Source organism: Cyprinodon variegatus, unplaced genomic scaffold (genome assembly GCF_000732505.1).
Source record: "Cyprinodon variegatus isolate N-32 unplaced genomic scaffold, C_variegatus-1.0 Scaffold672, whole genome shotgun sequence".
Taxonomy (NCBI): Eukaryota; Metazoa; Chordata; class Actinopteri; order Cyprinodontiformes; family Cyprinodontidae; genus Cyprinodon; species Cyprinodon variegatus.
Window position 1 is genome coordinate 403,639 of NW_015151125.1, and position 24,998 is coordinate 428,636.

A 24,998-nucleotide genomic window follows, 5' to 3' on the forward strand; every position below is an offset into this window, starting at 1 on the left:
TAAAAAACAAACATGTTTCATTGATACATATACAAAATGAATATTAGGAACTATATTTATCAAACATTATACTGGGCAAGTAAAAATTGTTTCTGGGCAAATGAAATGTGAAAGCCACCTGCCCGAAGGGCAAGTGGTAAAAATCCTTAACGTCAACCCCTGTAAGGTCTATATAAAAGTTATTTATAAAACTATCAATGTAAACAAACCTCATCATTACTTGACAAGATAGGTGGTGCAGAATTTGAGAAAGACAGTTTATATCATAAACGGCTTCTGTATGGTTGAAGCTAAAGAAGCTGTGAGGGGCGGTTCATGTTGTTGCAATCTGCAGTCTGACCATTAGATGTCGCTGAAAATCACACACTGTAGCTTTAATGACCTTACAGTGGGAATAACTAGTAATTGCAATTCTTTTACATTGTAATGTTACCATCTAAAATTTTGGACACTGGTATTAACAGTGATCTGTTAGAGAAGGCTCACAATACTAATGGAGACCCTTTGTCTCATTAGCTTCTTATCAACTGAATTCTTAAAAGATGAAAGCTCGTTCCTTTAAGATAAAGCGGGAATGTCAATTCCAGTCATTCATGCCAGTTGTATTTCCTAAAAACAGCATTCACAGTATTTAATCGGGACCAGGAGTCCCATTACTGCATGAAATATGATTGTGGATTTTGTGTTATGTAGTATTAAGTTGAAACAAAAAGTTGTGTTCTTTGAGTTCTTTATTGTAGCTTTGTTTGGACATTCTTGTGAAGCAGAAGGACTTGTCATTCTGCCTTAGGAAAGAAGTGTAAACAAGAATGTCAATTTTTCCTCATCTTCCATTTATATTAAGTTAAAATACCTAATTTTCCTGGTTTGGCTCCTCAGCAGGATTTGGCAGAAACAGGTAGAAGTGCTCCAGGTGCTGCAATGCACTTGGAGCAAACCAAAATGATCAGCAGGGTAGTTTCGGAGAAGTTGGGTCCAATTTGATGGGGTTTTAATGACTGATTTGAGATTTGTTTAATTGTATTCATTTGTTGTATGTATGTAAATATTATTTTGGGTGTATAGTTTATTGTTTTGCTGTAGGTTTGTATTTAAATTAATTTTACTTCTTTTTCCTAATAATCCCTTTTCATGGTTCCTTCCTTTATGACACCTGAAGTGAGTTGGGTATATCATGCTGTTTGTTCTTTTAAGTGTGAGGAGGTGCTGGTGTGAACAAGCTGGAGTTCAATAAAGCCACCAAAACATCCGTTTTGTCTTGCCTTTCAATTGAACACTCTGCCTGTCAAGCTGACAAAAGTTCAGTTAACAATGTTTCATTTTTCATCATATTTAATCGTATTAAAAACATAACATTAAACGTATAAGGACTTAGATTGGGTTTTCTCTGTTGAAGTTGAACATAATGCCATAATAGTAAGGTTCATTCTCATGCCCAAGCTTTTGCAAGTCCAGTGGCTTTAGCAGAATTGCTAAAGCATGAACTAGAGAGAAAAGTACTTGTTTTGCATTTAGAAAGTTGCAGTTTTTATTGCAGTTTCACACCCTGCCACATTGAAACTGAGTCACTGGGCAAGGCATTTGTCCCCAAAGTATTTACAAATCTGTGTATGAATGTGTGTATGTTTATGAATGAGCCTCAGATGTGAAACACATTAATGCCTAATACTAGATAGAAATGCTATTATGATTTCCTCATAATTTAAACCTCAGTTAATATGTTAACCTATGTGGTCAGACTAACTGTACTCAACTAATCCTTGAATCTTAAAAAGTACACAAAACAACATAGTCTGTTCTCAGTGTACATTGTTTAGGTGACTGTTTGTTAAGACAGTGAGTTATGTGTTTAGAAGCTTAAACGTCAGATTATTATAGCGCAAGGAAAAAAGAAACAAATGGTGAACGCATATAAACCCTGGATTTTAAATATGTCCAACCCAAATAATTTCAAGATTTGAGTTACATGAAAACAGGAGCACCATATTCACGTAACATGTGGCATGATGTCTGGATTCAGAGCTTTTAAAGGGAATTAAGGTCAGCTCTTTGAAGCATTGGGAACAGTAACAGTACACTACAGATCACAGCCAATGTCTTACTTTAACTTCCAATGAGTTTCTGAAATGGGGGGTATGGTTTATGACAATATCTGTCTGTGCCCCTTAAAAGTTTGTAAAGTTTCCATTAACATTTTTTCATTAATTAATTTTATTTCTCAAACAACTGGTTATATTTTAGTCTATGTCTTCAGACTGTTAAAATACCTTTAAATTGATGCTGATATTGACAAAAGCTTTTGTTTATAGTCAAAATCAGATATGAATATTAATAACTGTAAAATATATTTTTTATTTTATTGTAAATGTTCCCCTGATACATCTGAATTTTCTCACTGTACACAAACAAAGGTTCTATTCTATTCTAAACTATTTTATTCTAGTCTATTCTTTTTACACATAATATAAAATTGTGCTTGAAAGTTTTATATTCCTTCCATTAAAGAAAATAAGTTCACACTAGCAAGTTAAATAACACAAAACTGGGGGAAAAAAATTAATAAATAGAATCTTTACTTTACTTAATGATAATTTAGTAAAATTAAAGTATTCATTTTAAATTCCGCATTTAACTTTTTCCTCAGTAAGGTTTACCAAAGGGATTTCACTCAAGGGTTTCAATCAAGTTAATTTGTTTCTTTATTTTCTTTATTTTTTATTTTTTTACATCATACTGTACATGCTGTACATTTCCTTAGCATCTGGCTAGAATTCTGACCTCTACCAAGGCCAAGAAGACACTTTATTACTTTATTAATATCTCACCTTTACAAAATTATAAACACTTTTAAAAGCAAATAAAATAATAAAATCATTTTTTTTTTTAATCGGTAATATTCAAGAAACACATTTAGTTGCTTTTTAATGGAAGATTGATGCAACATAAAAAATAAAATAAAAAACACTGGGCATCTTTATGCATGGAGTTTATATTTCAGCCCATCCATTTGTGAGTTTGCACCAGTAAACCAGTTAATTTGGCTTTATACATTTCCATTAAGGATTCAAATGTTTACATGCATAGTTTTATTTTCCCCCTCGTTTCTGCATTGCTCTCTTGTTTGGTTCATTTTTCTCCATGACTGCAAGGATAAGCTGGTACTGAAACTGGATGAAGGTATCAATGCACTGCTTATACAGTTTCATCCCAGTAGTGTAATGTAAAATATAAACAGGTCTGAGCTCTAGACAGTTGATTATCATAGCCTGTATATTTTGGGGTAATTAACCGGGATTGATTCCCGACCCGGGGTCCTTCAGCATGGGGGTCGCATGTTCTCCCTTGGCATGCATGGGTTCTCTCAGGGTACTCCGGCTTTCTCCCATAGTCCAAAAACATGACTGTTAGGTTAATTTGCTTCTCTAAATTCTCCTTAGGTGTGAGTGTGTGCGTGAGTGGTTGTTTGCACCTGTCCCACCGCGACCTGTCCAGAGAAGACCCCGGCTCTCGCCCATAGACTCGCCCATAGACATTCACTCAATTACATTTATTTATAATTGTTATTTTTTAATGTACTTTAAGGAGAAGTTTTTCTCTATTGTACTTTTTAATTTTACTTGAGTAAAAATATAAGGATGTGTCACTATCCTAAGTTGATTAAAATTCCTCTCTACTCTCTTGTGTCTTCTTTGTTTTAATATTATTTTCTATTTGCTGATCCTGCCATGTCATGTTTCGGTTAAGTGAAGATAAAACAGTTTACTGAATCACATTACTGGAAGTAACTTATCATATTCTCACCCACTTATATAACATACTATCCATAATGATGTCAGTAATTTTATAGTAAACATTTCTTCCACCTGAAATTATTATTGCTGGTTGTTATGTATTAATTTTTTCATTGTACACTGACATCATTTTTAAAACATTAAATCAGAAGTTATGATCAGTTACTTAATAGGCTTACTTGGGTCGCCTTTTCATAATTACTTTATTACTCTAAATCGAGTAAAAATATGACCTACTGCTACTTTTCCTGGAGTACAACTTTTGGGTACGCTACCCACCTTTGAAAATTATCAAAGGTCCATTTAAGATGCCTCAGAATACAGAGTCGTAAAGATGTCTGAAATATTTCTTACACTTTGAATGAACTTGCATTAATTTAAATGTGGGAAACACTGGGGCAGAAGAGCTACATAAATCCCACACGGTTATGTAGCACTTTGATCTTGGCATGGTAAAGTACCCTGCCTCTTGGCCAGTGTTAGCTGAGATCCAGCCAAGATAACTATATGGATATATGCAATGGATGGATGGATGGATGGATGGATGGATGGATGGATGGATGGATGGAGTAAATATATAAATAAAGTACATATACTAGTGTGTATATATATAAGAAATTTAAAACTGTGCAAAAACTGTTGTACAATGCTGCCACCTAGTGGGCAAAGTCTGCAAGTATTAGGTAATAACAAAATATATTTATTTTAAAAAGTCATTCAAATGATAAATTTGCTATTTGGTAATTAGCATTTTACTCTTTTAAATTGAAAGATAAATGTATAGGCTGCCAGTATTTATTTTTGTCCTTACCCCACATAATTAGGTAAGATTATAGTTGAAAAGATTTAGTTAGTTAATACTAAAATTCATCTCAGATCTTCACATAAATATCAGGTAGGAAGTAGAAAGGAAATTGTTTAAAATGTGTAAAAAAAAAAATCTGTCAACTGCGAAATGGCGGTTCTTCTATTTAAAGTTAATTAAAGTCACACAGGAAGAGATCAAGCAAGTTTGCACACACACCCTGCACACACACCCACACGCAAACACGGGTCTGCACCTCGCTGTCAGCCTCTCATCATCATCGCTGACAGGAAGAAGCGCTCGTTCGAGTCTCTCACTGCAGCTTCTACTCCAGCTACCAATATTTCAATCGGATCCTACCACAACTGCTACTCTACTCCTTTTGTTGCATTCTTCTGCGCACATTTTTAAAAGTTTGAAAGTTTGAAAGGGAACTACCGCGAAGGACTCAGTGTTGGGAGAATCTAAATCAGTGAAAGTTGGAGATGACTTCTGGCGTGGAGTTGGGGCAGGACATAAGCCAAGCAGAATTAGACTTTTCGGACCTGTTTCTCTACAGCACACCAGGAGATTTCCCTGTTGGCGGTGTTAAAGGTATTTCTAAAGCTTTCAGTGTTCCTGCAGTTTGTTTATGTCTTTCACCAAATTGTTGGGTTAAAAATGTCGTCAAAATAACAGTTTAGGTCATTACATTTTATGCTGCTTTTATTTATCAAAGAAGCAATGTTGTTTATTTGCAATTGTCCATATAACGGTTTATTTAGTCTGCACAACATTAACTATAGGTTAATTAAATCATAATAAATAAAATCATAGCAGAACCAGGTTTTTAAAGGTATCCCTTCGTTTAGTCTGATTGATTATAGATTATTCTTTAAGAGTTTGAAGTTTTTGCGTGAAATTTAAAAGGGACCTTTATGTAATACTAAAGCAGCTCCCTGTTATTATAGTATATGATCACCACAGGCTTAAATGTATCCTCTGTTTGGTTCCCAACAGATGACCCAGGTGCTCTGCTTCAGAATAACAGCCAGCCTCCCGTACTGTTGGTCGATCATCACGCCACAAACATCTCCGATTTGGTCAATTCAGCGTCCAATCAGAACACCTTCCCTCAAAGCCACAACTCTGACAATCTACCAGGGGCTGTGTTTGAGTGCCTGGGGCTAACGTCAGGAGCCAGTAACATCCCTGCCCCCAGCCCCAGGATTGAGATCACTCCATCAGTTGATTCGCTCAACTCTCATACCCTGGAGCCAAGCCCTGGCTCTAAAGCTTTGGGGGCCTACAGGGAATGTGTTAGCCCGGCTAGTAGTAACTCCTCCTCAGGTTGGCCTGCGGACAGCTGTTCTCCCTTGAACTCACCAAGTGTCTCCCCTCCTAATGGAGGCAACTATGGCATCTCTTGCTCTGCCTTGGACCTGTGTCCAGGCTTTCAGAGCATCCATACTTCCTCTGCACACTCCTCTCCCGGAGCATCTCCTCGGAACAGCATCACAGATGAGACCTTCCTGCAGCCACATCACCAGCGCAACCCCTCCCCACTTCCCCACCAGCGTTCCCGATCCACATCACCACAAGGAAAGCGTTGTCTTGACCAGACCCACCCCTGCCAGGGGGGTACACCTGTCAAGCAGCGCTCTCGGAGTCCCAGTCCCATCCCATCGCCCCATGAGCAGCAGAGGCCGTACTACATTCACCAATATCAGGCCCAAGCAGATTTTCAGCCCCATGTTCCGGCAGCACCACAGGGTCTGGAGGAGATGCTGAACACTCTCAGTTCAGACTTGACCAGAGATGCACAGCACCCAAGGCAGGACTGTGCAAATGAAGACAGGCCTAATTGGGCCATTGAACAAGAGTGGATAACCAGATTTGGAGCTGACGTCAAACCTGAGCCTTTCTACATTCTCCCTGTCTGGCCGCCCCCTCAGCCAGTACATCAAGCTACAGGGTCCCCATTCAGGTGCTTGGTTTGACCTTTTTATTTGGTTAAAAGAAAATGTTTGGTATACAGATGTAGAGGTAGATACCAAAAAGAGGTAATTCTAAATTTAATGATGTTAGATGGTTTACAAATGTTTGTAATTCCCACATTCCTCATTCCCACAGTGGTCTCTCTGTAGCACCCCTTCCCTCCTTAGAGTGGGCATTGCCCTCTCAGTCTGGCCAATACGAGCTACTGATCCAGCAGCAGCCCCGTTCACACCACAGAGCTCATTATGAGACTGAGGGCAGCCGGGGAGCTGTCAAGACACCCAATGGAGGCCATCCTGAGGTTCAGGTGTGTATGTCCAAATGCAAATCAAGCTTGAGAGAAAGAAAGCGACTTTTCACTTTGCAGATTCCTAGGAGAAAAGCAAAAGAGGGAGTAAGAGGTTGTAAATGAGGCCAATATTTCCTGGTTTCGTGTTGATGCGAAGCTAACAGCCATGCAAACTAGTCTGTCCTTCTCTTGGTGATATAGTTTAAGCTGAAACAAATGTAGGTCGGACAGCGAGTATGTTATCACAACAGACAAATATTGACACAAGATTTTGTTTACTGCTGTACTGGGTTCAATGATGGCTTACTGTTGGTTTTCCTGCCAAATAGACTCAGGTTTATGCAAAGCAGTGCTGAATTCTCTTCACGGAGTTATTCTTGACTGTAACAGTCTACTATAGCATGTCTTGTAGTTCTGTTATAGTATTCCATGTGTGTGTAAACTCTTTTGTTGTCTTCTAAAGCTTGTTGGATACCAAGGCACAGCTCCAGTTGGGCTGCAGGTCTTTATTGGCACCGCAGATGAGAGGCTGTTGAAACCCCATGCCTTCTACCAAGTTCACCGCATCACTGGGAAAACCGTCACCACACCCAGCTTGGAAAGGGTGATCAATGGGACGAAGGTTTTGGAGATCCCTTTGGAGCCAAAGAACCACATGAGAGTGGTGTAAGTAAAGTTGGCGCAGGACAATTTAAACCAAAAAGAAGAAAGTCTAACTTAAATTTAAAGTTTTAGCAAAATTACAACCCATCTTTGCACTTCAGTTGTCGGTTACCTCACAGAGGTGTCTCAAATCTGCAGACACCTCTGTGCAGAGTCTTTGCATGTTATCCAACCTACAGATGGGGAGATATGTTAGCATAAGCAGCCTGGGTTGTTTTTTTGTTGCTTTTTCATTGCACCAAAAGCTGTAATTGAAAAAAAAAAATTAGCCACAAAAACCTTGGCTGCTCAGGAGGGCGATAAGTTTTTTCAACATTTTTTACTCCTAAAAGAGGCTGCTGTTAACGCGGACGGAAACATGAAATGCATCACTTCCTGTGTGTTGGAGAGATTTTCCAAGAAACACCTATCAGACTTGGTTTGTTTGCAGTAGCATACATGTCTGATGAGTCACAAAAAATATCTGTTGCAAAAGAAAAAAAACATTTTTTGACAGTAAAACAAGGTCAGGATGGCTTTTACACATACCAAAGGGCAAGTGCTATACAGGAACACAGAATCACCAGAATTAGTAAGAATAAAGACTATCTATAAATAAAAAAAAACATATTTTACAAATGTAATTAGTGAATCAATTAAACTACATTGATTATTATTAGACATAATGCAGCTGTTGGGATCTATTTAGATCTTTTTTGCAGCAAATTAAAAAAACAAATTGTCAGAGAAAGTAGACGGCTGCCTCCAACCTTTTTTTCTCATCTTTGTTTGTTCAGGATTGACTGTGTTGGAATTTTGAAGTTAAGAAATGCAGACATTGAACTGCGAAACGGCGAGACAGACATTGGGCGGAAGAACACGCGTGTTCGTTTGGTTTTTCGAGTCCACATCCCTGAACCTGGAGGCCACCTAGTTTCTCTTCAAGTCGCTTCTAATCCAGTCGAATGCTGTAAGACATGTTCAATATATATATATATATATATATATATATTATTTTATTGAGTTGTTTATTTATTGTGTGTTATCATCTTCATGGCGGTGCTGCTATGTGTATTTGTTGTCCACAGCTCAACGCTCGGCTCAAGAGTTCCCAGCAGTTGAGAGGCAGGACCTGGACCGCTGCTCTGTTCTTGGTGGTCAGCAAATGGTCCTGACTGGACAGAATTTCACATCCGACTCCAAAGTGATATTTTCTGAGAAGGCGCAAGGTGAGAGCTTCTTTTTAAGCAAGTAAATGTCTGTTCCATGACTTTATGTCTACCCAAAATTCTTTTTTTTCTTCTTATTGCTCCCCTTTATGCAACTAAAATAACAAGCACAATGGAATTTTATTATAAAAATCGATATTTGCAAACATGTATGTTTATGGGTATCTGCAGGCTTGCAAGTTCAAACTAAATCTAAATCAGCTCTTATGGTACTCAACCTGAGTCCCAACAAAACAATCACATTTCTAACGAGGGTTAAACAATCTTTTGACAAAAAAAACAAAAGGTTGCAAGTACCCGGTTCGACCCCCACAGCCTGCACTCTGGGTCTCAGAGCAAAACCCTTAACTCCACACTGCTCCCCGGGCGCCGCACAATGGCAGCCCACTGTACCCCAAGAGGATGGGTTAAATGCAGAGGTAAATTCCTCTGGTGTGAGATCAATAAAGTTCAATTATTAAAATTAAGAATGGGTGAAATTCTGTGCATGGACACAGATGGAATTTGTTATGCTCAGAATATTTAGTAGTTACTTTCTAATTTTCAGTCATATATCTTGGCATGGCTTTACTTACTCTTACTATGAACCTGAATCATACAGTGTCTCCCGAGGTCAAAAATAAACAAATTAATAGAGAAATTGGTGGGTGTTGGAAGTCGTTCATGTTGTTTGCTGAGTTTTTGTCACTTTGTTTTCTTCTTTGTTTTTTTTTTTTTTACCTGCAATTCTCATGTGGTTATTTTTGGCTATAAAATCATTGGTGCGATTAAAATAGACCAATAATTTGTGGCCTTGCTGCATCCTGCCCAAATGTGCCCACCCACACCTGTAGTGTCTTTATTTTTAGATTATTTGCATAATACCTGGGAAACGGCTCAGTTCGTCCTACACAGCTTTGACAAAACAAACCGCATTTTCAAACTATTACATATTTGCTGGAAGTGACAACTTTTATTTATGTTTAAATGGAAATGTATCACCTTTTTGGCGCTCCCCCCTGCCCACACAGATCTGCCTGGCTGTTCGGCTGTAGAGCTGGATAGGTACAGTCGGCAGCATGTGAAGCTTCACTGTTGCTTGGCGTGGGGTTTTGTGCAACAGGATGTGGTTAGACAGGCTGATAAAGATTTAGACCTAGAGCAGAGGCTTTGTTTTTTTTTCACTGCGTGGGCTGAACAGAGACGTGGAGGTAAAAACAGAGGTGGGTATGTAACACTAAAACAAAAAAAAAAAAAGAAAAGCAACTGCTTTCCATTGCTTGTGAACAAATGTTTTAGCATAACTGATGAAATGAGATTAAAAATCCAAACAAATCCACACTGGGAAAAAAATGAAATCTAGATAAGTATTTTTTTCTTAAAATAAGTGCATTATTTCTTGGATTGAGGAAGTAAAAGAGACATTTTGCCAATGGAACAAGACAATTTACATTTAAAATAAGAAAACACTATGATAATTGTCTTATTTCAAATGCATTTTATCTAAATATCTTATTTCAAGGGTAAAAATACTCATTCCATCGGCAAACTATCTCAGTTACCTACTCAAATTAAGGGTAAATACGCTTAATTTAAGACCTTTTTACTTATTTCTAAATCGTTTTTCCAGTGCAAGTTTCCTTTCCATGATATCGAGTTTAGGTTTTTAATATGTGATTTTAAAACCTAACTCTTAAGCAGATGAGCAAAAAGGGGTTCCCTTTTTCAAGATGTAAAGGTCTTTATTGGTTTGTTTTTTTTTATTACTAGAAAACCAGCCAGGCTGGTTTTCTAGTAATACGACCACCAGGTAAAGCAACATTCTTCTAAGGTCTAATGCTCACATTTGTTTGGTGGTTTTTCTGACTTTCTTACTACATTTTTTTTTTTTTTTTGCTTGTTTGTTTTTTAATCATACCTTTTTTTTTTTCATATTTTCACTCCCAAAAAGACCTGACACAGGGCCCTTAAAAATATATCACTTAATAATCTGTTGTGTGACATCTTTTAAGCTCTTAGCTCTTGAGGAAGAACCTTGGTGGTGCTTAAAGACAATATCATGTCTGTCAAACAGTTTAAACACTGCTATTTTTTACAGGTTTTATAAAAGGAGAAAGAAAAAAAAAACTATATCTTTGTGACTGGCTGTTAAAGTGATCCTTTCTTTCTATAATTTTAGCAGCCCTGTTTTGTGCCTTATATTTAGGGTCTTTTTATGTCTCTGTTGGGTTAAACCTTAAAACAGGTCATCTGAAATTGCTCAGAGAATATTCATATGCTAAACTGAAAATGCATGAAAAGGGAAATTAAAGGGCTTTCAAAATGACAAGTTTGGATAAAAAAACAACATGTTTGTGAATTACTGTGCAAATATATTTTGACAAAACGATTAAAACCACCCGCATTTTTCTCCTTTTTTTAGATGGAAAACAACTCTGGGAAGTGGAGGCAACTGTAGACAGAGACAAAACCCAAGCTGTGAGTCAATCAACTGGATGGGTTTGACATGTGTATGCCACACAAGAGTATACATTTGATGGTGCCCCTTTTCAAGATGGATAAAAAGAAACTTAGATAGATTCATATTTTACTGCAGCAACATTATCTTGAACAAAAGAAGTCTACAAATTAATGCAAAATAACATTTTGGATACATGTATTCACTGATTGATTAGCTTTCGTGCTCCTAATCTTTCCTTGGAATTTTTTTTTACTGTTTTGGAGTTTGTGATGTCAATCCAGGTCTTCCCGGGTTCTCCAAATCATCTTATTCATTTTGTTTCATTTTTTAGAATATGCTGTTTGTTGAGGTTCCTCCCTATCGAAAACGAAACATTTGCCAGCCGGCTAAAGTCAACTTCTATGTCATCAACGGAAAGAAGAAGCGCAGCCAGCCTCAACATTTCATCTATACTCCTGTGATCGGTGCGTATCTCTCAGCTCTCATTCTAGAAGCAGAAACAGGTTTATCCAACTGCAAGAAAAAAGAGCATGTTGAATCATGACGCACTTTAGCTCAGTTGGGCTATGAAGAAGGTAGTTTTGGCAGACTAAGAAAGATGTTGAGATGAGTGTAGCTTACATGTGTTTTTTTTTTTACTCCTCTCATACTAAGTCAAGGGCGATACAGGAAATTCAAACACTTGATCCAGATTAAATTGAAAAAGCGTCAATCTAAAAATAAACAGATATAGATAACATCGAGAAGCTTCCTTTTAACATTGCTGTGATAAACCTGATCACATTCTGATCAACCAGACTATTGCTGTTTGCAGCAAACAGCAGTAAACGGCTCATTCTGGGAACAAAAGGCATGTTTGCCCTGAAGGGGAAAACCTGTCACTCAACTGTTCAAACAAATACTAAAAATATTTATTTTCTCATTAATTTACTACAAGCACACCATTTGCCAAAGGCTGAAACCTATACATTTAAATGTATTTTTACACCTTCCAGGAAGAATTAAAAACACAAACCTCCCTTTGAAGGAAATGGTTTCTTACAAGCCTTATCATAACAGAAGCAATATCTTAAAATCTTAACATCTGCTGAATAATTAGGAGGAGTGTATTTTTCCGTTGTAAACCATCTAAATTGTCATTTTTCGGACTAACAAATTTAGAAAAAAATAAGTATTCTTCATTCTTATAAATTCTAGGTAAATTTAACTCTAATTTCTTATCAATCTAGAGATAAAAAGTGGTAAATAGCCTTAAAGTGTTTGGTGCAGACTCAGCCTTATCCCAAAGCTGTGTGAGAAACCTCAGTATTGGCCTCGTTTTTTTAGCCATAGAAGTTACGGCTGGAAATGCACGTTTTCAGCCCGCAGTGACTTCATTCGCTATTGTTGATATGTTGTCACAGCTGCAGTCTCCTCATTGTGTTTGCTTATTCTCACCTATCAGTGTACTGATGTCAGGTATACATTGTCACGTGTTGATTGTCTTTATTTCCTAGCAATTAAAGCAGAGCCTCTGGATGACTACCATCTGGATGCTTACAACCGCTCAGATAATCATCAGCAATCTTCAATGAAGTCCTATTACCACCACTTGGAGCAAGACAGTCATCCTCCGACCTTGAATGTTTCATCAACACTCTACCATCTATCCACCGTAGACCCCAGAGGCCACATGATACCACCAGATTCTCTTGATGAGTCAGCTTATTACCAGTCCAGATCTGGTAATCAGGTGCATCACAACTCAGTGATGTACCACACCGCAAACCAGTTCTACAGCAACTGCAGCACCAGCTTGATGCCCCATCCTGTCCCGGCTCCCAGTCAGTGTGTCAGTGTCCGCAGCCCCATGCCCAAACTGGCCGACGGTCCACAGGTTGGGGATTCATTCGAAGCCTGTTTGGTGTCAAGGCATCAGGGTTTTGTGACGCCTCTAGGAAAGTCGCCACCTTCAAGATATGTTCAAGTGAAGGCAGCAACCCCGATTCCACCAATCGGCCAATCTCTCACTCAGATCGGATCTGCTAAAGGAAACTATGACAACAAGGCTTCAGAGAAGATAACCATTAAGCAAGAGAATCTTAGCTATGCCTACCTAGAGGATGGTGAGTATTAATGTTTTCTAACATATAAACACTCAAAAAAAATTATTAATAAAAAGGCAGGGGTGCTACTCTAGCCAATATAACAGCCAAAAAAGGTTTTTTGAGTTACAGTTCACATATAACTATCGTTGCGCCAATGCCATTTTTTGGCCCCAATACGATACCCGATACTTGGCTGTGCATTATTGGCCGATACCGATACCCTCTGTTTGAAATCAATGTATGTGTGTGTGTATATATGAAGAACTGCATACTAATTGGATGTAAAATAATTGCCATCAATGTTTTGTCAAACTGCTGCCTACCTTTGTGAAGCAGGAAAAAGACTAAGACAAAGTGAATCCAGTAGAACTTTTTATTGCCTACCTGCAATGGGTGACAATAGTTGAATAAACTTTTGGCTCTCAAAATGGTATCGGTGCCCTATTTGTTTCGAGGCCCCGCCCGATACTGGTATCGGTATCGGTGCAACACTACATATAACACCTTCATGAACGCGGATTTGGTGAAGTTTGGAATTTAAAAAATAAAAACGATATGTTCTTATTGCAAAAGTCAAACTCAAAAGTCAAAAGGATCCAATCCCCAAGGCTCATGCAGTGTAGAGGACCTATCTTATTCTATGAAACATCTGCACACGTTTTCTATTGTTGGTTCTTTCTATACGGTATGGCCTTTCTTAGAAGAACAATTAAAGTGTGAAAAAGGTGCGTCCCCATTATTCGATTATTGTATCAATCTAAAAAAAGTTGTTACTTGGTTAAAGTAGTCTGACCCCAGCTATTAAGGGTGTGGTAAAATCTTTCCACTTGCACCAGGCCTCAGATTACTGTAGCCCAAGTACAGGATTGAGGATTGCCTTGTCCTTTGAGTTTATGATGAATAATGTTTTTGACTAAATTATCAGATTTTTTTTTCTTTTTTTTGTACATTAATTATAGGTTTTGATTTGATGCAACGATTTTGGACTCATTCTGTGTTTTCTGGCCAGATACTTAAAAAATTCACTGGCACAAAAAAAGAAAACAATTCTGACAATCATCTTAAATCAATAAACCTGTTATATGATCTTCTAATAAATCAGATTTCCACATAATGTTTAGTCTAGATCCTACTGAATAGATTTGTAATATGAAAAAAAGGGCAGATAACTAAATAGAGTCTAAGAAGTAAGCTCTGAAGCCAGGGGGATGGGTATTTGTGGTCCGTTCCGCAATGCAAACTAGCACCGTGCAACTATACATTTGCAAATCCTTCCATGTGGTTTTCTGACAGGCCTCTCTATCCACATTCCTGTCTGTTTCAGTCTCACTCTCACTGTCTCTTTCACACACTTTATGAGTCGTACCGAGTTCACCAAGTTTCCCTTTTAGTAAACCATCATATTAATCCTAACATTTGTGATTTAAAAGAAGTTTGACTTTTAAGAAGTAAGAAGATTTCGATATGGGAGAAAGTTTTTTTGTTTCACCTTTTTGGAGGTTGACAGAAACGGGAAGTAAACTGTACACATGCAAATATATGCTGATACACATGCCATTAAAAATAGTAATAAATAAAACCACTCACCTCTCAATCTGGTCATTGTTACTAAGTAAGGATTTTTTTTGGGGGGGGACATATGATATACTGTCAATTTTTTAAGATGGTGTAAAAAACAAAACTAAAAACTAAAAAGACAGCACAAACCAAGCCAAAGAGATGTTGATGTAACTGCAGATTTTTCTCCACACAGTGAGAGTCAGTCATCAGTGGACGGTTGTAGGTTTTAATAAATCATTTCTATGGGAGACCTCGGTGACTGAGGTCAAACAAGCGCCAACCACAAACCTCAACATCCCTGGTTCAAGTCTACTGAGGGCTGTTTGTATGACTCCCCACCTTTCACTCATCGTTTCCTGAATTATCTCCACTGTACCTTGAGCCATTTTAAAAACCAATGCAAGATGAGACTGTGGTGACACCTATAGGCAGCATCAACTAAAACAACCTGACCTGAATAGAAGGTACACAGATTAATTGCTTGTTTTCTGTTTTCTAGTAAATGACATCATAAGAAGAGACATGAAAGGCCACAGTGGAAACTGATCCTGCGCCACTTTAGAGTATCTGAAGACCAGTAATTATACACAAGATATAAAATATAAAGCAGAGCGTAACCTGCAAACACCGGACGCTTGATGCTATCCTTTTCAGAAATATATTAAAAGCTGATACAATATTGTTTTTTTTTTGTTGTTCGTTGTTGTTTTTTAACATAGTATGACATTACTGTTGTATTCACCAAGAGTAGCAGTTTAGCTGTTTAAATGCCTAATAGTCGACCATTTATAAAGATATAATCTGTATCTATTTTGCCTCTCGTCATTTCATTTTTCTCTGTTCATATTATTGTATAATTGCTCTTTTGGAAATGTAGAAACTATTTGATATTAAATAAATTGTGTTTATATGAATTTTTGTGTTTGAGTGTGAAGGATGAATACCTCAATTTGAATATCTAAAGGAAATGAATGCTTGATGATAGGGAGAGTTCAAGAATCAAGTACCCTGATATCTTAAGGGTGAATTTATGACCCCTTAGGCGGTGACATTTTTATATTCACCTCAGATCATGCACAAAGTGTGATCTCTCCTCTATTTAAACAGAATATTTTGTATCCCTGGCTGGTAAAAAGGGCAGCATTTCTGTGTTTTATGAACTCACTTTAAAATGATGGTAATACCAGACTTTCAGCCTGCAACCCCTTCAGATTTCTTGGTGGAAAAGAAATCCAGAGGAAAAAATCTCTGAATGTTATCTGTACATTTCTTTTATAATCCAGATTCATTGAGTTAATTATTATATTAATTGTTAAAAAAAAAAAAAAAAAAAAACTATTAAATCCTTCCTTTTCTATTTTCTTTACAGAAACATAACACTAAAAAAGACAATTGAGTTTTAGAAGCAATAAAAAAAACTAAACAATAAAAATTCTAACTCACCACTGTTGGAGTTTGATTTAAATAACATTTTTCAAAGTAATATCTTAGTTAAGAAGTTGTTCTGTTCAGATTCCCAACTTAAATTGGATGGTATCTGCACAGGGAGCTGAAGATTTACAACCTCAGAGAGTTGTAGCTTATCCCCAAATATAAAAATGTATCAACACTAAAAGCAGCACTGATCAGTGAATACGTTCTGTTAGAAAAGGAAATAAACTAGGTCTATAGGTATCTCTGCTTAGGAAATGGTTAAGCTGGTGAGCTCTGAGACAGTTTTCAGGTCAAAGGTGATACAGAGAGCACAAGCAGTTAGAAGTAAAAACTGAGCCCATAACTATTTCTAGGAGAGAAGAAGAACTGAACACCGAAAAAGAGGCCCAAAATCATAAATTGAAGGTGTTGAAGACTCCTTCCTAGATGGTTTCACAGCTAAACAGCGTGCCTGGCCAGATGTAGCTACAATGGCGAGAAAAAACAGAGAGTCAGAGGTTAGACTAATAAATAATGCAAAACTTGACAATAGAGTTAGAACGTAGCAGAGAGAGGAAAAAGTGGTCCCTATGTCCTCCTTCGGCCTAAGCTATAGCAGCGTAACTATAGAGATAGCTCAAAATAACCTAAGACACTCTAACTATAAGCTTTATCAAAAAAGAAAGTTTTAAGCCTACCCTTAAAAGTAGACAGGGTGTCTGCCTCACGGACTAAAACTACCAGCTACCGGTTCCACAGGAAGGGGGCCTGATAACTAAAAGATCTGCCTCCCATTCTACTTTTAGAAATTCTAGGAACCACTAGTAAACCTGCAGATTGAGAGTGAAGTGCTCTGTTACAAACAATCAAAAATCAGATAAAAGAGGGCAAGGTGGTAGTGCAGGGGTTAAGCAAATGACCGTTGTACAGAGGCTTTGGTCCTCAGCGTGGCTCGACAGTAGGAGTATCGGCCTGTTGACCTTTGCAGCAAATCTTCACCCTTTCTCTAGTCCCATTTTTCTAGCTGCCTTAAAATCATAAAGACCACTACTCACTAAAGTAAAGGAATCTGATATCAGATTGAGCTTCACTATTTAGGGATTTATAGGTGAGAAACCGGTTTCATTAGGGATTTATTCCTGATCTAACCACCAGGTTTTTTTGTTTTGTTTTTTTTTATTAATTTTATGGTAAGCCAAATAATTAATGCCATCCAGATGAAGTGACCTGTATGACCAAACCAGAAACTGTTTAAACAGTCTCCATTCTTCTTTTTAGTCACACCCTTGGAATAAATATATTTCTGCACACTGTAGTATTTGCATTCACTTATATATATATACCATTTATTTGATCTTGTTACTTCATCTTTGTGTTTTTGTAGCCGTGGGAGAATTAACAAAATAACACATTTTTGCAAGAACGTTACTAAAGTAATAATTTCGTTACAAAAGAAAAAAATTATATTAATAATATGATATGTTGTAATAATAATCTAAATAATAATAAATATCCAACGTAATTATTATCTATTTTGAGTTACTTCGAGATTAAAACATATCAGTTAAAATAAATAAATAAAAATAATAAATATTTCATGGCTAAAAAAAAACAACAACAAATCACCGGATGACCGCTAGAGGTCAGCATGCTCAAATCAATTTTCTCTGTGGAGGGAAGAAGACGACATGTTGAATACGTCACTTCCGGTGTGTGTGGTTTTTTTTTTTCTCTCTCTTTTTTTGATAAATTCTCTGTACAATTCTTCACATTTCTTTGCGTATATAAATTTGAAGACTAAATAAATAGTCAAGACTTTCTTCTTTATTGGTGAGTTTCTTGCTGCCCGCAGTCTCGATCGGATTTAACGCAGATTTACTTCCGTCCAGCTTTTTGTTTTACCAGATCTTCCCTGTGGCTACAGATCGGCTCTGCAGCTCCTCTCTATATGTCTTATTTCCACAGGATAACACATAGCGAGCTGTGTATTATTCTGTGTTAGCAACCTGCACCCTTTTAACACTGTTGGTTAACCTCACTGCTGTTTGTTGGCAGAATGTTCACCGGATGAAATAAATCCAAACACAGCAGCATCATGTCTGCAGAGCTGGACCTGTCCCCTCCTGAAGTACCTGAGCCCACCTTACTGGAAAGCATCCTGCGCTATGGGCTGTTCCTTGGAGCCATCTTCCAGCTGATCTGTATCCTGGCTGTCATATTCCCCTCATCCAAGAGTAATGAGCAGGTGGGTAGACACCCCAAAGAGGAGCAGAGGCAGGCAGACCACCCATAGCTAGAAAAATGGTTTTCCTTCCAGCTAGACAACAAACAAATCATCAAAATGGGTTTTTAGTTCTTAAATATATGCTTAAGAGAGTTTGTTTTTAGGCTAGGAGTTATGGTAGTTTTAAAGGTAAAAAAAAAAAAAAAAAATTATATATATATATATATATATATATATATATATATATATATGGCTGTGAATAAAAATCAATATAAAGATTAATATCAATGTTTGTAAAAACGATTGAATATCATCTAGTTTTTAATATTGATATACCTCCCTACCCCAGGGGGCGTTATTACGGGGGTCCAAGGAGTTAAAAAAACAAATGCAATTTGAAAGTATTGTAAAGGTGTGGTATGGTATATTGGAAACACAACTAACTTGCAGGCTCACCTACAGAGGCACAACACTAGCAGCACCAAAGACGCAAGAGAAACCTGTATACCAGAGGCAAATGACTTTGGACAACACCACTGTCATGGGAAAATAGTTGATTTTTCTCAATTCTGAGAAAAAAGTCAGAATTCTGACTTTTTTTTCCCATGTTAAACTGAAATAAAATGTAAAAATCAGTAAACTTTTTTTTTTTTTTTCAGTGGCCCTAATCCTCTTCCATAAGTTATCAGATTGGATGTATATAAAAAACTTCCTCTTTTTGAATTATTTTGAAGTTTCATATTTAATGGATGCTTGGATGAGGAATCGTAGATGGTAAACTGTTTGCATCCGTCTGGAAAAATGCAAAAGAAAAATAGACCAAAAAAATTTGAGTCCCTTTTTAAAAGGAGCCTCATCTGGTTTAGATATTGTTCTCTAAGCAGCCTCTATACTCTTCTTACCTCTGCTTTAAGGCCAAATCCAGCAACATTAAAGCTACTTTACCCTGAAAATACTCTCAGCAGCCTTGGTGAGTGATCAGACTAAGGTTTTTTTAGGCAGCAGTCCAACAAAGGTTGATTCATTAAGTCATTCTAGTAAGCAGACTAGCAATTATTAGTTTGATGTTTGCTTCTTTCCCTGGAGTCGACCATGCCATCATATACCCACTACAACTTTCATCTGAACAAAGAAACAAAAGCTGTGATGATCAGGTTATTTTTGTTTCTGTTGAGTATTTAGCATCATTGAGGCGGCTTTGTTTTGTCAGAAACTCCAGAGGACTGAGGCGGAAGCCTCAGCAGTAGCCGGCAATTACCTGACAAACAGACCATCGTTTTTAGACTGAAGGGTCATGTGTGTAACCGGGGGGAAGAAACTTCAGAGGTTCCTATTCGATTACTCGTTATTTTTACTCTTTAAATGTTTTCCAGTACAATACTGAGTCCTGTTATCTGCAGAAATACTTTGCAGTCATTGAGATATCAGAGACGGACAAGAAGCTGAGTGCAGGGAGCTGCTGGACTGCTTTTAAGATGGTGTGGAAACAAACATTCTATATTAAATGTAGAAGAAACAAAGGAGACGTATGTGGAGCTTAAGAAACAGGAAAGGTCAAACCTGATTAAAACCACAAGAGAAGAAGTTAAGATGGTGGAGGAGTATAAATAGTTTGGTGTTGGGCTGGACAACAGACTAGACTGGAAACGCAACTGTGAAGCGTCTATAAGAGGTTAGAGAAAGGACTACTTTTACTGGCATCCATTAGCCAGCTAGTCTGACTCGTGCTGTATTCACTGCATATCAGTGTGGACAGGTGCGGCTAGAGCCTGATTTCAAAGGTGGGACCAGGACCAGACTAACAGAGTCAGCGGACACCAGTTAGAACCAGTCGGATAACTATGGATGATAAGCAAAAACCTCTTTAAAAAAAAAGAAAAAAAAGCTTCTTTTTTTTCAAATTATAAAGACATATCCAGCTCTTTCCATTGTGGCTGCAAGCTTGACTGTTATGGTTACAGAAAAGCGCATTTGCATTATGGGTAATTCTAGCTCAAGTTTAAACTTAAGCATCCCACCCTGTGATTGATGCAGGTTGTTTTAGACTGAAGAGTCTGAGCCTTACCAGACTGAACTACACTCCGTGTAAATAAGTGGCTGTCCAGGCTAATCATGGGTTGGAGGAGCAACATCAGTCAGTAACTAAAAAAAAAAAGCTCAACAAGCCAAAGAAAAGCTGCTGTTCTGGGAACAACTCTAGAACCTCTGAAGATAATCTAACTAGGACTGAAACGATTAATCGGATTAAAACGATTATTGAAATAATCGTCAACTAATTCAGTAATGGTTTAATTGTTAACTGGAGTATATAGACCATGAAACGTGCCTTTAGCTGACAGAGCAACACATTTAGAGCAGTAACAATGCCAAAATTGTGAAAAAATGTATAAATATTTTATCATTTACAATTAAAAAAAAAACTTTTTCTCCTGTCAATATGCTCTATCCAGAACTCCACAAGTGAAAACGTTTTAGTTTAATTCTGTAAAACAAATCTTCTTTAAGGAACCTTTTGCTATCTAATTATTAATCGATTAATCAGAAAAATAATCAACAGATTAATCGATTAGCAAACTATTCTTAAATTGCAGCCCTAGATTTTACAAAGATGGATTGCTAATAAAATGAAAAGCATCTTTGATGTCTCCAGTCAGAAGCTTCTTCTGATTTGACGTAAGACAGGCAGCTACAGGAGATCCCTACTGTAAATAGCCGTCACCAACAATTTCTCTTAATTAAACTGAACTGAAATAGATCACCGCTGTTAAGAATGTAAGCAGACACCAGGACAAATTTGCTGACTCAGCTGCAGGACTTCAAAAAGGACCCTTACTTTTCATGACTCTTCATTTTGTCAATAAGCCTCAGTAATCTGCTAGAAAACAGTTTCACACAGTGACCACATGGGCATGAATCTCTCACATATTAAAAAACAGGTTTTATATTTGGGTTTTTTATTATGTCATCACTTGTACAGGGTTCCTGCGGATCCTTAACAAGTCATTGACTTCTTCAATATAAAAATAAGGCCTTTAATTGGTATTAAAATGTCTTAAATGAGTCTTTCATAGGTCTTAAAATGGTCACCAAGTCATAAATAGGATTTTATTTTTTTAATTCATATCAAAAATGTTAATAATTCACGATCATTTTTTGACAGCTTAGCTGTAACCCTTATTAGTTCCCTCCTGGCAGCGGAACCAATAAAAACGATGTTGCAAACAGACCTTGGGGTGATGCGCCAATAACTTTTTATTTGGCCAAGAGTTTTTTTTGCATGGCTAAGAACAGTACCAGGTAATGTATATGAGCAAATCCTTTTTTTTCAGCGAGAAGTCATTCAATCTCAGCATGATCTGAATCAGAGTCGGACATGTGAAGAGTGAAAAACCAAGCGGCAAAATCAAGTTACAGAGAAGCAACAGCTATTTCCTCAGTTCTGTTCCATCCTGGTCTCTGCAAGGCCTCTACAGCATCATCAACATCCAAAAAAGCACCAGTAGCACCAAATCTCCAGATAATGTTTGGTGGTACGCCTACAGTGAAAGCAGAGCTATTATGGACTTTAAGTAGGGATCAAAACAAAGTTTTTGAATTGTTGTTAAAAATATATCTGTTATTAGTGTGTTTTCAGCTTTCATCCTATATGGAAAGTTTTTCAAAATAGTAAACATTATTAAAAGTAATGGTTTATGTTAAATCTGTTTATTTAAAATGTAATTAAAATTCTTGGCTTCCTGAGTGATGATTCCAGCCTTTTAACCCAATCAGCCAATGATTAAAAAAAAAAAAATTAAGATAAGATTTGGGAAGTTTTATTTATTTATTTATTTTAGCTATTGTCTATTTTTGTATTACTTTTAACTATCTACTCCTGCTAAATTGGTGTCCAAACGGTTCTTGGGATGGGGGGGTTAAAATATAAATATGAGTATGATGTTGTATGGAAATTATATAATGTACCACTGATGCTCAATAAATTAAAAAAAAAAGATTTGGGAAGTTTATTTAAGAATCTTGAAGTTGAACTTTATTGGACAGAGAGGATGACACCATTAAATTCAACTGAAATTTGCATCTGTCCGCATCAACAAACCAACGGTCTCCTGGAAAAAGGTTTTATGTGGAGTTAGAGAGAAAGACTTATTTGGCCACAATAAGAAGATTTGTTTTATGCAAAGGCTCTACTGTTCAAAGTGTTAAGCACGGCGGTGGAGTTGTCATGCAGTGTGGCTATTTGCTGCATAGAGCAAATGAATAAATTAAGCAGGAAAACTTCCATTTTCTAAAACTCCACCTCAAATCATCACTAGACTGTTAGTTTGATAAAAGGGAGTGCTATAAAGTCAAACACCAAACAAAAAGTTTTAAAAGCGAAGAAGCAGGCTGTCATCAAGCTTTGAAATTGGCTCTCTTTAACTCTTTAGAATCTATTTAAATGCCTGTAAAATGACCTTTGCAATAAAACCAGCCATTTCAATGAGCTCTACCATTTAAAAAATAGAAAGAAATGGTCCAAATATCCAGAGAAACATGCCAGAAGCTATTTGAAAACTAACCCGTGCACTCCGAGCATCATGGCTTGCTAAATTTAACCAAATAGCTTCTAACTAAATAAGATATTTGTGTCTGTTATGAGTACTATTCTTGGTGCAGAGATGAAACTTACAGTGAACTCAAACTTTTTTTTATTATTAAATAATAATTTATTAAATAATTGTGCTTTCTATACTTATGCCACCAGATGAAAAGGGAAAAGTTCACATTAAAATTCCGTTGCCTCCACTTTATGAAGGATTTCATTTGGGTTATTAGTCAAAAATGGACAATTACAGTTTATTTGGTCATTCAAATAAATCCCATTTGTGAAAATCTAATGAAAACCCACAGAAAGCCACACTCCTCATACTACAAATGCTGAGGTTATTTATAGACGGGAGCATTTAAATCCTCCGTTTAATGGTTCTATTTTCAGGTGACACTATCAGATTTCCCTAAGAACCGACTCAGTCTGTCGCCGTTTCATCTTGAACAGCGTGTTTAAAAGAACAAAAGCTGCACTCACAGTGGTATTGCTGACAGGAAGAAATGTGGTAGAATTTCTTTTGTTGGGTGAGCATGCATGTTGGAATTTAATTCAGCTGTCTCTTTAGTGGAGCTGAAATTGCACAAAATGAGCCACCAGCAAAATCACAGTGAAAATGTCTATTAATCAGCACCAATGTTCCTGTTATTTTGCACTCCAAATTGCAGTAGCATCAGCATTATCCTCAGACTGCACTTATGTAATTGTGGTTTGCATCTACGTGTTCTCATCCCAGCCTTCGTAATCACATGGAGATTTTCTTTTTTTCGTTTCTGGTGTTTGCTTCGCAGGAGGAAACGGACTCCACTGAAGGCAAACCTGGTGATCAGATGAAGAAACCAAAAGGACCAGCACCCCAGATTCGACAGAAACAAAAGAAAGAGAGCAAAAAGAAGAGATAAATGTCTCTGTGTCTTTTTGTATTCCGTTTGTGTTTCACAATTAGAAACTAGTCACAGTTATCATAATAATCCACTACATATAAGACACTTCAGAATGATCCTCAGCTTGATCCGGTTGTCAGTCATCACACTCACAATAAATGCCATTTGTTAATACAGCTGCATATTTGATAGTGTTTGTTTTTTTTTATCTTGTCATTTATTATTATGTTGATGTGGATTAAAACTAATAGAAAGCCTCTTAGCTATAAATAATGAATAGATATTTCTTAAAACAGTCTGTTAAAATAAGTAGGTCAGGTTTTATTATAGCTGTTTTTCCCAAACCGATTAGCTCTGCCTCTTGCTTGCAAATATGTTTTTAGATCTCTGTTAAAATATGTTTGTATAAAAGAAAATTGAAATAATATTTGCTTGTTCAAGTCTCTATGTATGTAGTGTTTCAAATGGATCAGTTTTGTTTATCTTAAAATTTCCATTTTATTTGTTTCGGTTTCTATATCAAATCTTAACCTGAAATATAATTTGCATTGGTGCCATATACTGATTTTATTTTAAAAAAAAATTCAAGCCATTTTTTTAACATGGGGGGGCTGTTCAAATTGAAATCGTAAAGAATTTTAAGCATAATATCATTAAAGACGAATTAAAAGAATAATGTTGCATATAGATTACGAATTTGACTCTGAAGTGCTTTAATGTAATTTATTTTGCAAAGAAACGTGGATACTGAAGTTGCCCAAATGTATGTTCAATAAATCCATTTCTGTTCAATTCTAGTTATAAAACTGCATTTTATGTAAAAATAATAGTTTGTTTTATCAAGGTATGGCCAACAATTCCCGTTTAATGTTAAAAATTATACTTTTTTTTTTTTAAAGGTGTCCTGTCTGGCAATGTGGCAATAAGAATAATTATCTTGATGCCAAAAAGAGCCCAACAGATTTTAATTTCACAAGTGGAGCAGTACGGCTATCGCCATAGTTTTCCGCTTGATTTATGCATATAAATAGCTTTATTATAATTCATGCAGAAAGTATTGCAGATTATATGG

At 36.8% G+C, this 24,998-nt stretch overlaps 2 protein-coding genes across 2 annotated transcripts; both read left to right on the forward strand.

The window, feature by feature from the left end:
* The first annotated feature begins 4,891 nt into the window (after positions 1-4,891).
* Positions 4,892-15,630, forward strand: LOC107097099 (nuclear factor of activated T-cells, cytoplasmic 2-like). Its single transcript, XM_015394100.1, has 10 exons — positions 4,892-5,190; positions 5,596-6,562; positions 6,709-6,880; positions 7,326-7,528; positions 8,302-8,474; positions 8,593-8,733; positions 11,135-11,190; positions 11,505-11,637; positions 12,670-13,278; positions 15,320-15,630. The coding sequence occupies exons 1-10, from the start codon at positions 5,082-5,084 to the stop codon at positions 15,364-15,366; spliced, it is 2,610 nt and encodes an 869-aa protein (XP_015249586.1). The 5' UTR covers positions 4,892-5,081; the 3' UTR covers positions 15,367-15,630.
* Positions 15,631-17,923: 2,293 nt separating this feature from the next.
* On the forward strand, positions 17,924-24,322 carry manbal (mannosidase, beta A, lysosomal-like). The gene is made up of 3 exons (XM_015394102.1): positions 17,924-18,063; positions 18,289-18,478; positions 23,834-24,322. Exons 2-3 carry the CDS (start codon positions 18,329-18,331, stop codon positions 23,942-23,944), a joined length of 261 nt encoding a protein of 86 aa, XP_015249588.1. The 5' UTR covers positions 17,924-18,063; positions 18,289-18,328; the 3' UTR covers positions 23,945-24,322.
* Positions 24,323-24,998: the final 676 nt, after the last annotated feature.